Source organism: Stenella coeruleoalba (genome assembly GCF_951394435.1).
Source record: "Stenella coeruleoalba genome assembly, chromosome: 3".
Taxonomy (NCBI): Eukaryota; Metazoa; Chordata; class Mammalia; order Artiodactyla; family Delphinidae; genus Stenella; species Stenella coeruleoalba.
In genome coordinates, this window is record NC_137148.1 from 100,725,513 (window position 1) to 100,742,574 (window position 17,062).

Below are 17,062 nucleotides of genomic sequence, written 5' to 3' on the forward strand. Positions count from 1 at the left end.
ACTTAAATTAGTTCTGGTTTGGGTTGATACTTCTTGACAATAATTATAGAAATTCAGAAATTTAGGGGTGGAAGAAATCCTAGCGACTAGAAAATCTTCTGCTCCAATACCCTTAAAAAAATAATAATTACAGTGACGCTAAGTAAGTCTGGCACATAGCCAGTAGAACCCAGGCCTTCTAACTCCCAGGTCAGTGAGGGCTGAGGGCTTCTATATATTTAATTTGTAAAGAATCCCTGTGAAGATTTCTTCTCCAGCAAAATTGTAACTTCAGGTTGCTACCTGCAATGCCTTTTATTTTTCCATGAACAAACCTTGCATTGGCATAGCAATCTTTAGCTTTCAGAATACTTTCACATTTTTTCTCATTTGATCCTGACAATAATCCTATGCGGTGAGGTGAGGTAATTGAAGCTGAAAGTCTTCAAGAGACCCTCCGACAATGAAGATCTATTAATCGGCAAAGGGAGTTGCGTATGATGCTCTTACTAATCATCCACTAATTTTCCTAATTGTCATTTTTCCAGCCTTTCTGACTCTTACTTTATTGAGGAAAAATATTGTGTGCTGCCTTGTGATGAAATTGGAGTAAACCTCAGACAACAAGTTATTCAGGGTGGTCTTTGTTATTTGGACCTGCATTGTCCAATAGGTAGCCTCTATCCACATGCGGACTATTTAGATTTAATTAAAATTAAGTACAATTTAAAACTCAGTTCTCAGTCACACTAGTCTCATTTCAAGTGCTCGGCCACCGGCTACTCTACTGGACGCTACTGATATAGAACATTTCCATCATGTCAGAAAGTTCTATGGGACAGCCTAGAGATCTAAGAGACACGTCTCTCTTCCACCAATACTCAATCTTGCCCTCTGTGCATAATCCAAGCCCAAAGACTGGTCCCCAAGCTCTCCCACTTCCTAAAGGAGATTTTAAAAGCGGTAACGACAACAGAAATCGTTTGGCCTAGTTCTGCTAAGAAAGGGACGTGGCAATAAAAGTCCAAGATTCTTCCACAAAAGTCAGTACAGCAAGTGGGCGGTGAAAAGGTGGCCGCGACCCAGACGTGGAGGTGGAAGGAGAGGCAAACGGGCGGGGCTGAACGCGGCGCGCGCCGGGCGGGCGCAGTCTCGAGGCCGGGGGCGGGGCCGCGCGCGGCGGGCCGGGGAGGAGGGGGAGCACAGCGGCCCGCGCGCCAGCCTAGCCGTGCGTGCTCACGTGACAGGTCCGCGAGGTCCCGCTCGCGCAGTAGTCTGGGCGAGCGAAGATGGCGGCCGAGAGGGAACCTCCTCCGCTGGGGGTCGGGAAACCCACCGACTTTGAGGAACTGGAGGACGGAGAGGACCTGTTCACCAGCACTGTCTCCACCTTAGAGGTGAGACCGCGTCGCCGTGGGTGCTGCGCTCCGTCGCTGCCGCGCGTCTCACCTTTCGGTGCCTTTGCCGTGCCCCGACTTGTCCCTCCCCACCCCCTGGGATTTGCAAGGACCTGGTTGGGGCGACACCTGTGACGCGGGCCCCACCTCGGGGACCTGTCATTGGGCTGGAGTTGGCCTGGGCGGCTAGGCCTGCTTAAGAGAGCAAACTGCGGGCCGGGGGGCCGACCTGAACCCCTGAGGGGCCGGGACCGGACAGAGCATCGCAGTGCCCTTTCCCCGTTCAGCCGGCCCTCGTCAGTGTCACTTGCACCTCTTCTTCCAGTGCAGAGAAGGTTTTGCCCTGGGTCCCCGCAAACCTCACCGCGCTGCCGGGCGACCTCCGCAGCCCCTTTTAAGAGGTGCTTGCTTTTCCCTTCCCAAGGAAGGGTGTGCCTCCGAAAGGGGAGAGCAGTGAAGAGAGTGCTCAGTGGCCGAGGCGCTGGAGGGAACGTGTGGATGCACTTTTCCCGGTCCTGGCCCTTCATGGACTGCTAGTTCCCCTTGAGGGAGGTACCTGTTTTGGACTGTTAAATAGGTAAATGCATTTGACCGGTCTTGCTTGTCTTCTTTAGTTCTTAAGCTTTTTAAGGAACATAGTGTTGATAAAATATACAGTTGAAGGGAGGGAATAGTTCAGGAAACTGCTGGGCGGTGGGGGAGGGTTTTTTTTTTTTTTAAGTTACCAGGGGAGAAATAAAAACAGATCCTCACTCCTTTTTCCTCTTTTCTCGCATGATCAGCGATCTCTGAAGCTAAGTCTTCCTGTTTTTGTCAAAGGAAACGCCCTCTATGAACTTAACTGTATTGGGCCTCCTGTATCCAGTTCATATTTGAATTGCTTTGCCTTTGATGAGCGCACACACACCTCATAGCCCAACTTTAAGTGTGTGTATGTGTATTAAAATATAAGCACATTTCCCAGAGAATTATCTTGGGCTGTACTTCTTTATAAACTGCTTTTCAGTAGGCTTTCCTAGCTTGTTGAACTCTGCAGCAAATCAATTGGAAATTACTGTAAAATATCCATTATTTGGCATTCACTTAGCTGAAACTGGAACTTCCGGCACCCGTTTTCGGTACTGACCACATTCTGCTAATTGTATATGCAGGTTCCTGCCCAAACCCCACCTGTCCTCAGGATTATATGCTGCTTGGGCCTAGGGATAGTGCCTTGATCATCTTTGTTTCCTCACAAAATCTTGACCATTGATTGTATTTAGCAAATGTTTGCTGAATTAATTGTCAAAACCAGCATCCCCTAAGAATTAGTAAAAATTATCTTGCACAGCAAATTACATTTTGGGGCCAATATCCTTGTAGTCCTTTATGTATACTCTACAGCTACCTTAACACGTACTGAAAGTTAGTGTCTATGCATAATCCTAAGACCTGTATTCCTTGTGAGAGCTACAAAGGTTTTCCACCAGCAAGGATCAGAATAAACTTAATTAACATAGTTTAAACTAGAATATTGTGAACACTAAGCATTCTGTTTAATTGAAGTCTTTTAAAGTTGAGTAAAAGGAACTATAACTTATATTTCCCATTTGGATGGGACTTTTTAATAAGGTATTTGACTTTTCAGTAGAAGTCTACAGAATTTTGAGTATGAATAAATTTATTTTGGTTACTGCATTATGAAAACTTTTAAAAAAGTTGGTTCTGATTGTTCATCTAAACCCCTTATTTCGTGAGACTCAGGGTATTAATTTTAAGGTAGTATAACTGTGAGACTTAAAAATTCAGAAATTTTTTTTTTGCTTTTCAAACTATTTGGGGAAGGATAGGTAGCAGCATTTATTAGTATACCAAAGCTGCTCTAAAGGAATGTTTTTTCAGTATGCCCCTTTTCTTTTGAATAGTGCTTCTCAAACTTCAGTGTGTAGGGGAAACCATAGGATTCTTGTTTAAAATGCAGATGCCTTTGCCTCACTAGAATCTGCATGTTTTATAAGTGTTCTAGATCATTATTTTTCAAACATTATATATAAGTTACCTAGAGGTCTTGTTAAAGCAAATTCTGATTCTGTAGGTCTCGGATAAGCCAAATTCTGCATTTTTAACAAACTCCTCATGACATTGCTTCTAGTCCCAAGGACAACAATGAGTTGCAAAGCCCCAGGTGATTCTGATACAGGTCATCTGCTTTGAATAGTTCTTACCTAAGCCGTAAATTTTAAGAAAGGCATAAAAATTAATGTCTTTCTATTTAAAAAAAAAGTAAGTCAGAGTTTTAAAAATATTATGCATGTAGAAACTTTTTCATTTGAGGGCATTTGGAGGAAAAAAATCAGTTGAAATCCATATAAGTGAAAATCAAATTATACACAGCTTCCATGTCATAATTGTTAAGCTTGTAATGACTATACAACTTAGTGTATATGTATGCTATGAGTATGTTTTTATCCCAATATTAAACTTTCCTTTCAAAATTAAGAACAGTCACATAAAGCTATGTTCAGTAGCTAAAGCATATTTAAAACCCCTACTGTATGTTTCTGTTGTGACTATGAAACAGAGTGGAGAAGGGCTGGCATGGGGGCAGGGAAGGGACTGAAAAGGGAAAATATCTGGCAAAAGCTTGTTCTTCTTTTGTACCTGAGAGGCTTTACATTGTTTAGGAATACCACTTTTACTGCCTTTTTTTTTTTTTTTTTTAATGATATAGTCCTAAGCTTAAAAGATGCTTGCCCTAAGGCAGCATGAAGTAGTAAGACAACACCTTAAAAAGGTCAGGAAATTTCTATTATATGCCTGTTCTTTTTTTTTTCTTTATTGGATTATAGTTGATTTACAGTGTTGTGTTAGTTTCACCTGTTCTTTTTTTAAACAGCTTTATTGAGTTATAATTCACGTACCATATAACTCACGCATTTAATATGTACAATTTTATGGGTTTTAGTATATTCACAGATACTACAACATTTTCATCACCTCAGAAAGAAACCTCGTACCCTCTCACCTCCGTCCCCATTCCCTAAACTCCTCTGCTCCCAACCTTAGGCAACTACAAATTCACTTTCTGTCTCTATAGACGTCCCTATTCTAGACTTTATATGAATGAAATCATGTAACATGTGGTCTTTTGTGACTGACTTCTTTCACTTGGCATAATGTTTTCAAAGTCTATACTTAATTCTTTTTTATGCCTGAGTAATAATCCATTGTATGGCTATACCACATTTTGTTTATCCATTTTGTCATTCATTGGACATTTGCATTGTTTCCCCATTTTGACTATTATAAATAATGCTGCAATAAACATTTGTGTACAAGTGGAATTGCTGGGTTATATGGTGACTCTACATTTAATCATTTGAAGAATTGCTGGAGTGGTTTCCCAAAATGGCCACACCATTTTACATTCCCACCAGCCATGTGTGAGGGAACCAGTTTTTCCACATCCTCACCAACACTTGTTATTATTCGACTTTTTTATTCTATCCATCATAATGCATGTGAAATGGTTTCTAAGTGTGGTTTTGATTATATTTTCTTGAAGACATCTTTGCATATGCTTGTTGGCCGTTTGTACATCTTTGGAGAAATGTCTGTTCAGAGCCTTTGCTCATTTTTCAGTTGGGTTATCTTTTTATTTTTTATTTTTATAAATTTATTTATTTATTTTACTTTTGGCTGCATTGGGTCTTCGTTGCTGTGTGCAGGCTTTCTCTAGTTGCAGCGAGCGGGGGCTACTCTGTTGTGGGACACAGGCTTCTCATTGCAGTGGCTTCTCTTGTTGCGGAGCATGGGCTCTAGGTGCACAGGCTTCAGTAGTTGTGGCGTGCGGGCTCAGTAGTTGTGGCGCAAGGGCTTAGTTGCTCTGTGGCATGTGGGATCTTCCTGGACCAGGGCTCGAACCGGTGTCCCCTGCATAGTCAGGCGGATTCTTAACCACTGCGCCACCAGGGAAGCCCTGTCTTTTTATTTATAAGAATTTTTTTGTATATCGTAGATACAAGTTCTTTACCAGATACATGATTTGCAAAAATTTTTTCCCACTCTGTAGATTGTCTTTTCATGTTCTTGACAGTGTTCTCTGAAGCACAAATGTTTTAAAAATTTGATGAAGTCCAGTTTATCTGTTTTTTATTTTGTTGGTCATGCTTTCAACATCATATATAAGAATCCCCTACCCAATCCGAGGTCATGAAGATTTATATCTGTTTTTTTTAAATTTATTAATTCATTCATATTAACAATAATCAACCTATTACGTGTCAGCATAAATCACATTTTTAACAGAAAATATATTTTCCAAAACAAGAGAAAATATGTGAGGAGTGGCATTGTTTTACATTAAGTTCTTTTTACATAAATTTACGTCACATTTTTTTATTCAAAAAGAAAGTCACAAAAATTATAATCATCCTCATCAGTTCACTCAGTCCCATGTAATTAATTTTTTTTCATCTTGATCTTTTGTTAGCACTTTTATGAATTCATCAGTTTTCCATTAGAATTCTGAAAATGCTTATTCATTCAGTTCAGCAGTATAGTCAGTTACCAGAAACCTGTAATTTTCAGAGTCTTTTCCATGAATTCCATGAATATCTGTTTTCTTCTAAGAGTTTTATAGTTTTGGCTCTTAACATTTAGGGGTTTGATTCGTTTTGAGTTAACTTTTGTATATGGTATGAGGTAAAGTCCAACTTCATTGTTTTGCATGTGGCAATCCAGTTGTCACAGCACCATTTGATGAAAAGACTGTTTCTCCATTGAATGGTCTTGGCATCCTTTCTGAAAATTGGTTGACTGTAGATGTTTACACCTGGTTCTTGTACTAACCTCAAATCTTAAGGTCAGCTGAAGTTAAGTTGAGAACCACAGTTTCACCAACACTGTCACATGATAGTTTATAGTGCATTTCAAATGAAATTTCCAGATGGGAGGTTCACAGGTCTTAGAATTCCTTTCCCACCATGTAACCCTATGCCATAATTGCTCAGAAGATACTGTACTTAGTTGACTTCAGTAAATACTTGAGTATTTACTCTCTACCATACTTTTTAGATGATAACAGGAGTGCAGATACTAGCAAGATAATGCAAATCTTTGAGGACAGAAAATCTCCAGTGGAGAGGAAAGATATACAGAAAGCTCTGATACAGACAGACTGTGACTATATGATCTGAAAACACTGAAAGTACCAGTGAAATGGGAGCGATTCTAACTCCTATCAGCATTCCTGACACATAGTAGATGAACAGTAGGTGTTTCTGTTGGCTAGGAAAAGCCATTGAGATGATAATATTTAAGAGAGACTTCGAAGGGTGGAATGAAATTTCAGTGTGGGAGAATGGCACGTGTCACTTAAGGTTCAGTCCATATTTTAGGGAACCATAAATAATTCTGAGTGGCTGAATATAGGATGTTACAGGTTAATGTGGTGAGATTGTGAACAGCTTTGAAATTTGTTTTGTAGGCACGTGAGAGCTCTGGAAGATTTTCAGGGCAGTAACATGATCACCTAGGAAGCTTAATGTGCTAGTGGTCTGAGGGATAAATTTGAGTGCGAGGTATCATTGGTAGGTTGATGAGCCAGAGGTTATTTTAAATCTGAGGTTAAAAGCCTCAAGAAGAAAAGTGCAAATAATAAAGGAGAGAAAGAAGTTGATGCAATAGCAGATTAAAAGATAGACATCTTAAGACTTACAATGTCTAGGGGAAGGAATTATAAGTTTATTTCATTTGGGAATAAGTTACACCAATGCAGATACTATCAGACAGCTAGAAATACTGGGTGGCTAGAGATACAGATTCAATACAATTTATTGAATGGTGACACTAAACCAAACTAGTTTAGTAGAAATCTAGTCCTTGCCCTTACGGAGTATATGAACCAACAGGAGTCAACATAATAAACAAACCTGTGTGAACAAGCATCTGCAATACCAGGTGATATATGTGTAATTGAAATATGCACATACATGGTACAGAAATAGTATAGAAAACTGGAGTGACTTAATTGCATAGAGATGATCTTTGAAACCCTGAAAAGTGGGTGACATTATCAAGAGAGCAAGTAGAGTAAGACTAAAGAGTCTTTGGATAAAGAACTGAAGTTAGTATCTATTGTTCTAACACAACAGGTAGTAACAGCATATATCTTGTTTTCCTAATTCTGTCTTCTTTGGGTTGGCATCCAACTTTAAATGTTTTAATTTTTTTGAAAATTTCATTATGAATTACCTATGTTTAAGAGGAAAGACATTTCGTGACCAGGTATTTAAAGGCAACAGCATGGAAAATACTAGAAAGAGATTTATGACGAGGTATAACTCTAATTGACTACTTTCCCTGGAAGCCATTAAATATAAGGGTTTTGGAATGAACTATTTTTAGTGCCTGTAAAAAATGTTATTCTATGTAGTTGCTTGAGGCAGAGGTGCTCAGTTTTTTTCAGTTTTTTCTTAAAACGAATAATTTTATTTATTTATTTTTTTTGCCATGCTGCACGGCTTGTGGGGTCTTAGTTTCCTGACCGGGGATTGAACCCAGGCCCTCAGCGGTGAAAGCTCAGAGTCCTAACCACTGGACTGCCAGGGAACTCCCCAGATTTGTCCTTAATGTTACTTTTCAAATGCCCACTTTCCTATAAAATTGAACTCTGGTGTTTTTTTCCTGTGATGATGGTTTTTAGTTGTGATAAAATTTACCTCAGTAAAGTTCACTACCACCTCAATCAAGATATAGGACACTTCCATCACCTCCTAAAAATTCTCTCATGTAGTTAACGCCTCCCACTCGCAGCCTCTGGCACCCACTGATCTGTTTTTTGCCTATAGTTTTGTCTTTTCCAGAATTTCATATAAATGGACTCATATAAATGGAATTATATTTTTTATAAATAAAACAGTATGAAATTTCCTGAATGTAGCTTCTTTAACTTAACCTAAAGTATCTAATATTTATTGATGTTGTTGCATGTATCAGTAATTCATTCCTTTTTGTTGCTGAATTTAGTATTCCATTGTATTGTGTATCACAGTTGTTTGTTGTTGAATGTTTATGTTGTTTACAGTTTCGGGCATTAATGACTAGAAACGACATAAACATCTTATGTACAGATTTTTTTTTTTTTTTTTTTTTTTTGTGATACGTGGGCCTCTCACTGTTGTGGCCTCTCCCGTTGCAGAGCACAGGCTCCAGACGCGCAGGCTCAGCGGCCATGGCTCACGGGCCCAGCCGCTCCATGGCATGTGGGATCTTCCCAGACCGGGGGATGAACCCATGTCCCCTACATCGGCAGGCGGACTCTCAACCACTGCGCCACCAGGGAAGCCTTACGTACAGATTTTTGTATGAATGATTTTCATTTCCTTTGGGAAAATACTTAGAAGTAGGATTGCTGGTTGTATGGTAAATACATGTTTAACTTTCTAAGAGACTGCCAAACTTTTTGCCAGAAAGGTTCAAGGGAGATAAAGCATAGGGAGATGAAGTTAATTACTTTTAGTCTTGCAAGTTAATGGCTCTAGTAATGATATAACTCAAGTTATAATAATAACTAGTAATATAACCCAAGACCATGTCCATTAGGACAGTGTTCTCCAAGTCTGAGAATTGATAATATATGGTTTCATTAAAATGAAAGCATGATGTTTCAAGACAAAAGTATGTTATGGTATTTCCTCCCATCATAAAAGTTATTTTAATATTGAAGTTTTAGGGACTTCCCTGGTGGCGCAGTGGTTAAGAATCCGCCTACCAATGCTGGGGACACAGGTTCGAGCCCTGGTCCAGGAACCACATGCCATGGAGCAACTAAGCCCACACACCACAACTACTGAGCCTGCACTCTAGAGCCTGCAAGACACAACTGCTGAGCTGGCATGCCACAACTGCTGAAGCTGCACGCCTAGAGCCTGTGCTCCGCAACAAGAGAAGCCACCACAATGGGAAGCCCACGCACTGCAACGAAGGGTAGCCCCCACTCACCATAACTAGAGAAAGCCTGCCTGCGACAACAAAGACCCATTGCAGCCAAAAATAAAATAAATAAATACATTTCTTTAAAAATATATATTGACACTTTATTCCTATTCAAAGAGTCACACTTTGTATGTATTATTGAGTGTTTGAATCCTGAAGGCTAGTCTGAAGGAAACTAAGTGCCTCTGGATTTGCCTGTTTTAGTCTCTGGTCAGGTTTTCATTCATTTTATCTCTGAAATATAAAAAAATTGTAAAAGATTCTAAGAAAGAAAGAGAAAGAAGAAAAAGATAACTGCCAGACTGTTTTCTTCCATGATGGAGAATTCAGTTGTTCCACATCCTTGTCAGCACTTGTTAGTGTCAGTTTTATTTCAGGCAGTGGCACGCTTGGGGCTGGCTTATACTGACTTGAAAGAACTGATGTTTAAATTTTCAGGAATTTTGTAAACTGTTTAGTAAACAGCCATTGTTAAAAATTAAATTATATAAACATAAATTATATTAAAAAAACAAAGGTAATGAATATATAAAACTTGTCGCTTCCTAATTACTATGTTTTACTAGTTTCTGTATTATGTCTGTTGTATCCGTATGGTGGAAAGTAACATATCTTCCTAGCTCCACATTCAGTCGGGAGAAATCAGCCACAGAGGGTATGTTTATGCCACAGAAATAAGCAAAAGCTAAAATTCAGGGTCTTCTCTCCCAAAGACCTGATTGCTAAACATATACCAGCATACCAGTGATTTTTAGCCAGTCTAAAAGGTATGTAGTGTTATCTAATTGTGGTTTTAATATACATTCCTTAACGGTTAATGAAGGTGTGTATCTTTTCACATACGTGTTCACTATCTGAAAATTGTCTTCTTTGGTGAAGTGTTCTTTTGTATCTTTTAGCCATTTTAAAATGGGTTTCCTTATTGAGTTTTGAGAATTCTTCATGTATTCTGAATACACATCCTTTGCCAGATGTGTGTTTTGAAGATATTTTTTCCCAATCTGTGCCTTGTTTTATCCTTTTTTAATTGATAGTACTTCATATGTTACATATGAAATCCTTGGCTAACATTAACACAAGGTCACAAAGGTTTTGCTTATGTTTTTTCTATAAGTTTTATAGTTTTAGCTTTTATATTTGGACTTCAGATTGATTTTGAGTTAATTTTCTTATGAGTTGAGGTTCATTTTTTTTTTTTTTTTTTTTTTTTTTTTTTTTTGCGGTACATGGGCCTCTCACTGTTGTGTCCTCTCCCGTTGCGGAGCACAGGCTCTGGACACGCAGGCTCAGCGGCCATGGCTCACGGATCTAGCCGCTCCACAGCATGTGGGTTCTTCGTGGACCGGGGCATGAACCCGTGTCCCCCGCATCGGCAGGCAGACTCTCAATCACTGTGCCACCAGGGAAGCCTGAGGTTCATGTTTTTGAATATAAATATCTTGTTGTTCAACCACCATTTACTGAAAGATAATCATTTTACAGTTTGTTTTATGGCTCAAAATATGGTCTTCTGTGGTAAATATTATGTGTGCACTTGAAAAGAATGTAGTTAGTCTGATATTGGGTGGAATGTTCTATAGATATTGTTAGTTGATAGTATTTTTCAGTACATGCAACAAACATCAGTGAATTTCAGATGTTTTATATTAAGTTAGAGAAGCTAGACTTTAAAAGTTTCTTCATTGGGTTGTCTTTGCATCTTTGTCAAAAATCAGTAGAGCATATATATTTCTGGACTCTGTTTCATTGATCTTTTGGCTATCTTTTTGCCAGTTCTGTGCTGTCTTGATTACCTTGATTAACTGAGTCTTGAAATCAGGTAGTGTGAATCCAGTGACTTTGTTCTTTTCAAAATAGTTTTGACTATTCTAGTTCTTTTGCCTATCCATATAATTTTAGAATCTATTTATTGATTTCTATCAAAAATTCCTGCTGAGATTTTAATTGAGATTGTAATGAATCCATTAATTAGTTTGGGGGAGAATTAACATATTAACAATATTGAGCCTTTAAGCCATAAGTATACTATTTCTCTCTTTTTTTTTTTCTTTTAGGTCTGTCTTGATCTTTTTCATCAGTGTTCATAGTTCTTAGCATACAGATCTAGTACATATTTTATTAGTTTTACCTATTTTATAGTTTTTTGGTGCCTTTATATCTTTCACGTTTGCTCATTGGTGGCATATTTACCCTGCTTTCTGCAACTGTTGCTAAACATTCTAGTTCTAGTGGGTTTTTTTATAGAACCTTTGGGATTTTCTATGTAAACAGTCATGTCTCTGATTAGAGTTTTATTTCTTTCCAATCTGTATGTCTTTCTTTTTCTTGTCTTAATGCACTAGTTAGAACCAATATTGTAATACTGAACAGAAATGGTGAGAGTGGGTATCTTTTCCCCTTTCGTGCTAATAGGAGGAAAATATTCATTTTTTTCTCCCTTAAATATGATTTTTTTTTGGTAGATGACCTTTATTGGGTTAAAGAAGTTTCCTTCTATTTCTAGTTTTCTGACTTTTGTATCTCTGACTGATGTTGATGTTGGTGAATGAGTTTTCTGCATCTAATAAGATGTTCATATAATTCTCTTTAGTTTATTGATAAACTGAATTATATTGATTGATTTTCAAATGTTGACTAAACCTTGAATTCCTGGCATAAACCCCACACAGTCATAATGTGTTTATACTTTTTATATATTGCTACATCCAGTTTGCTAGTGTTTTTCTGTTATTATGTCTGTGTTTGTGAGAGATATTTGTGTGTCATTTTCTTTTACTAGTTATGTCTGATTTTGGTATCAGAAATGCTTACCTCATTAAATGAGTTGGAGAGTGTTTCCTTCTCTTCTATATTCTTGAAGAGGTTGTGTGGAATTAGTCATATGTCTGCCTTAAGTGTTGACAGAACTTGCTAGTAAAATCATCTGAACATGTTTTGTTTGCTGGGCGATTTTTAACTTCAAATTCAGTGTATCTGATAGATACAGAAGTATTTCTTCTTGTTGAGCTTTGGTGGTATGTGACTTTCAAGGAATTTGTCTGTTCAGTGTAAGCTGTGAAATTCATGGGCATAGGTTTTTCATAATACTCCATTATCCTATTACCGTATCTGTGTAGTCTGGGTAATGCCCCTCCTTTTTCATTGCTTATATTGGTAATTTATGTCATCTCTTTGTTTGCTTATTTATTCATTCATTTTAATCATGCTAAAGGTTTGTCATTTTATTGGAATCTTTCCAAAGAATCCATTTTTGGTCTCTTGGTTTCTTGTTTATTTTTTGTTTTGTGTTTTAGTTTCATTAATTTCTTTCTGCTTGCTGTCTGTTTAGTTTGCTCTTCTGTTTTGTCAAGCTTTGATCATTGGTTTAAGACTTTTTTTTTTGAGTGCTAGTATTTAGCTATGTATTTCGCTGTAAGCACCGCTTTAGCTGCATCCCACAAATTTTGATACTGTGTTTTTGTTTTTATTCAATTTAAACTATTTTCTAGTCACAATTTTCCCTTGTGATTTCCTGTTTGACTTATAGGTTATTTAGAATGTGCTAATTTCCAAAATTTGAGGATTTTCCAGATAGTTTTCTGTTGCTGATACAGGTTTATTTTATTAGTGTCAGAGAATGTTTTATGACTCCAGTTCTTTTACATTTGTTAAGGTTTGTCTGATGGCCCAGAATGTGATCTGTTATGGTGAACAGTTTGTGTACACTTGAAAAACATGTATATAGTCTAATGTTATTGTTGAAGTGTTCTCTAAATGTTAAGTCAAGTTGATTGATAGTATTTTCCAGGTCTTCTCTATCTTCCCTTATTATCTATTTATTGTATCAATTACTGTAATTTAGTATTATTGTAATTTCTTGGTAAATTGATCCTTTTATCACATGATACCCCTCTTAATTGCTGGTAATACTCCTTATTCTTAAGTTTATTTTATCTGATGTTAATGTAACACTCCAGCTCTTCTTTGGTAGCATGACATGTTTTTTCCATTCTTTTACTTTTAACTTACCTATGTCTTTAAAGTAGGGTTTTATAGGCAGCATATTGTGCATTGTTATTTTTGTACACAATATGGTCACTTCTGTCTTTTAATTGGGGTGTTTAGAATATTTACATTTAATGTGATTATTGGTGTGATTGCATTAGATCTAGCATTTTATTTGATTACTGTTTTTCTCTTCTGTTTTTCCCTCTGAAAACAGAGGGAAATATATACCTAAACATTTACAGTCCAATTAGAGTTAATATTGTACTTTGACAAACAAAATTCAGAGCCTTACAACCATATAGGTCCATTTATCTTCCTTCTTTCATGTTGTATTTCTCATGTGTATTACATTTCCATTCATTGAAAACTTTACCATTGTTATAATTTTTGCTCTCATAGTTACACACATTTTAAATAACTTTTAAGAAAAGAAAAATGGTCTATTTTATTTCCACAGTTACCATTTCTTTGGTTCTTTTTTTTTAAACATTTTTATTTATGTATTTATTTGCCTGCATAGGGTCTTAGTTGTGTCATGTGGGCTCTTTGTTGTGGCATGCGAGCTTCTCTCTAGATGCAATGTGTGAGGTCCAGAGCGTGTGGGCTCAGTAATTGTAGCACGTGGGCTCTGTAGTTGTGGTACGCAGGCTCCAGAGCACAGACTCAGTTGTTGTGGCATGCTGGCTCTCTAGTTTTGGTGCATGGGCTCCAGAGCCTGGGCTCAGTAGTTGCAGCACATGGACTCTCTAGTTGTGGCACGTGGGCACAAAGGCTCTCTAGTTGTGGCATGCGGGGTCTAGAGCCCCCGGGTTTAGTTGCCCCACAGCATGTGGGATCTTAGTTCTCTGACCAGGGATTGAACCCATGTCCCCTGCATTGAAAGGTGGATTCTTAACCACGGGACCACCAGGGAAGTCCCACATTGCAGCCATTTTTAATAATGAGGCTGCATCTAGTTTTCTCTGAAGTTGTCCTGTTTGGAGTTTTCATTTTTTTGGATCTGTAAATTAATGTCTTGCACCAAATTTGGAGCGTGTTTAGGCATCATTTCTTTAAATATTGTTCTGCATTGCTCTTTTTCTAGGACTTCAGTAACATGAATGTTAGACCTTTTTATACTGTTTCACAGATCCTTGGGGTTCTGTTCATTTTCTTCATTTCTCTTTTCCTCTCTATTACTCAGATTGGAGATTTCCTAGTGATTTATCTTCAAGGTCACTAATTTTTTCTTTCAAGAACTGTAAAGGGTAAACTTTACCCTCCTGGTAAGGTAACAGATTAACTTGTTTTATGGTTGCTGGAAGTTGACGTGGTAAAGGACTTTCTTAAAGCATAGCAAGTATTGGGTTAGCCAAAAAGTGCCTTCGGTTTTTAAGTAAAAATAAAAGACACACTTTTCATTTTCACCAAGAACTTTATTGAGCAACGTATTCAACCTTTTGTTCCACTACCTTCTGCCATTTTCCAGGCAACTTCATAATTCCATCTTCCCAAAACTTTTTGTCTTTTTGAGCAAAGAATTGTTCTAGATGCTTTTTTTTTTTTTTTTTTTTTTTTTTGTGGTACGCGGGCATCTCACTGTTGTGGCCTCTCCCGTTGCGGAGCACAGACTCCGGACACACAGGCTCAGCAGCCATGCCTCATGGGCCCAGCCGCTCCATGGCATATGGGATCTTCCCAGACCGGGGCACGAACCCATGTGCCCTGCATCGGCAGGTGGACTCTCAACCACTGCGCCACCAGGGAAGCCCTGCCTATTTTTTACTTTTAGATCATTGTTTCTGTATTCTATCCAGAGCTTTTAGTGTTAATCAGTGGGAGAAAGAGGATTAGGTGGGCTTCTTTAGTCTTCGTTGCAATCCAAAGCACTAATTGTTTTGTTTTGTTTTTGTTTTTGTTTTTTTTGAAGAGATATTAGCAACCTTGAAACTTTTAATAAAAATAATCTCTAGAAAACTACTAAATGATGATACAGGGGAAGAAAAGAATATATATTTATTAAAAACACTGATGTCTCCTCATTGCCTGTCTCAGACAACTATAATTCTGATCACCCAGAAGCTGTTACTGTACCCTTCCACCATCACTTTCTTGTTTGATGGACCACTCTCTCCTTACTCCTTTCCATCCAGTGGAGAACAACTCTTCCTGAACTCACTAGGAAACTGAAGGAGACATGGAGAGGCAGGGGCAGAGATAAGTGAGTCCTGAGAGCCTTTAATGAGTGACTGCTCCATGACTGCTCTGTGAGCAGTGGAGCAGGGCACTCCATGCTGCTGATGGATGGGCACCAATAGAAAGTGCATGCCTCATAGTCTCCCCACAGTGGGGTGACTGCTGCCACCACAGCCATTACTGGAGTTGCTCACCCGTCCACACCATTCCCATCTTGTTCTCCACTCTCAGGCACTGAACTATGATATAAAAGAGTCCTTTTTGTTACATCAACATGCCAGTTTTTCATTCTCTGACTTTGATGTCAGAGAAAAATGAATATCCAAGATATTAGAGTAGTATAAACATTCAATTATGATAAGAATACGTTATAGGTTGTTAATAGTCTACATATATTATAACTATGGCCTGCATTACAATTTTTACTTTGAATAGACGTATCTATTTTAGAGAATTGAAGAGGGAAAACGTAGTTTCTTTTTGTTATTCAGATATTTAGCATTTCTGTTGCTTTTCCTTCATTCATTGTTTCCTCTTGTATCATTTTTCTCAAGCATAAAGAATTTCCTTTACTGTTTTTTTAGACCTGGTTTATTGATGGAGAATTATCTTGTTTGTGCTTCATCTGAAAACTGTTTTACCTTTATTCCTGAACGGTATTTTTGCTGTTTATAGATTTGTGGGTAGACAGTTCTTTCTTCCATCACTTTGAAAGTATTCTTAGACTGTTTTCTTAGTCTTTGTGATTTCTGATGAGAAATCTCTGGTCATTTTAATTGGTGTCCCCCTGTAAAAATGGTTTTTTTCTCTCACTACTTTCATTTGTTTCTCTAATACTTTTATTTTTAGCTGTGTGATGATGTGTGTAAACATAGTTTTCTCTGGTTTTATCCTCTTTGAGGTTTGCTCCTATAAATTTATGTCCTTCAACTTCAGGAATTTTCAACCATTTCTTCTGTAAATATTTGTGCAAAAATTTTTCATCTGTCCAGGAACTTCAGTGACATGAGTGTTAGACTTTTTGATATTATCTTACAGACTCCTGAGGCCTTGTTCATTTTTTTTTTAATATTTACTTTTTTATTTATTTGGCTGCATCGGGTCTTAGTTGCGGCATGCAGGATATTTTGTTGTGGTGCACGGGCTCAGTAGTTGCGGCACAAGGGCTCTCTACTTGTGGCACACAGGCTCTAGAGCACGTGGGCTTAGTTGCCCTGCAGCATGTGGGGTCTTAGTTCCCCAACCAGGGATCGAACCCGTGTCCCCTGCATTGGAAGGCGGATTCTTAACCACTGGACCACCAGGGAAGTCCCCCTTGTTCATTTTATTCAACTTTTGTTTCACTGTTATTCAGATTGGATACTTTATGTGGATTTATTTTCAAGTTCACTGACACTTTTTTCTGTCATCTTCAGTCTTTTATTGAACCCATCATGAGAACTTTTTTTTGTGTGTGTGTGTGTGTGGTACGCGGACCTCTCACCGCTGTGGCCCCTCCCATTGCGGAGCACAGGCTCTGGACACACAGGCTCAGCGGCCATGGCTTA

At 38.2% G+C, this 17,062-nt stretch overlaps 1 protein-coding gene across 1 annotated transcript in view; it reads left to right on the top strand.

Moving 5' to 3' along the window:
• Positions 1–1,174: 1,174 nt before the first annotated feature.
• SNX2 (sorting nexin 2) overlaps positions 1,175–17,062 on the top strand; it is a 55,622-nt gene continuing 39,734 nt past the window's right edge. The window contains exon 1 of the mRNA XM_079916642.1: positions 1,175–1,376. Coding sequence (XP_079772768.1) covers positions 1,269–1,376 — 108 coding nt within the window. The 5' untranslated portion in view covers positions 1,175–1,268. The remainder of the gene's footprint in view (positions 1,377–17,062) is intronic.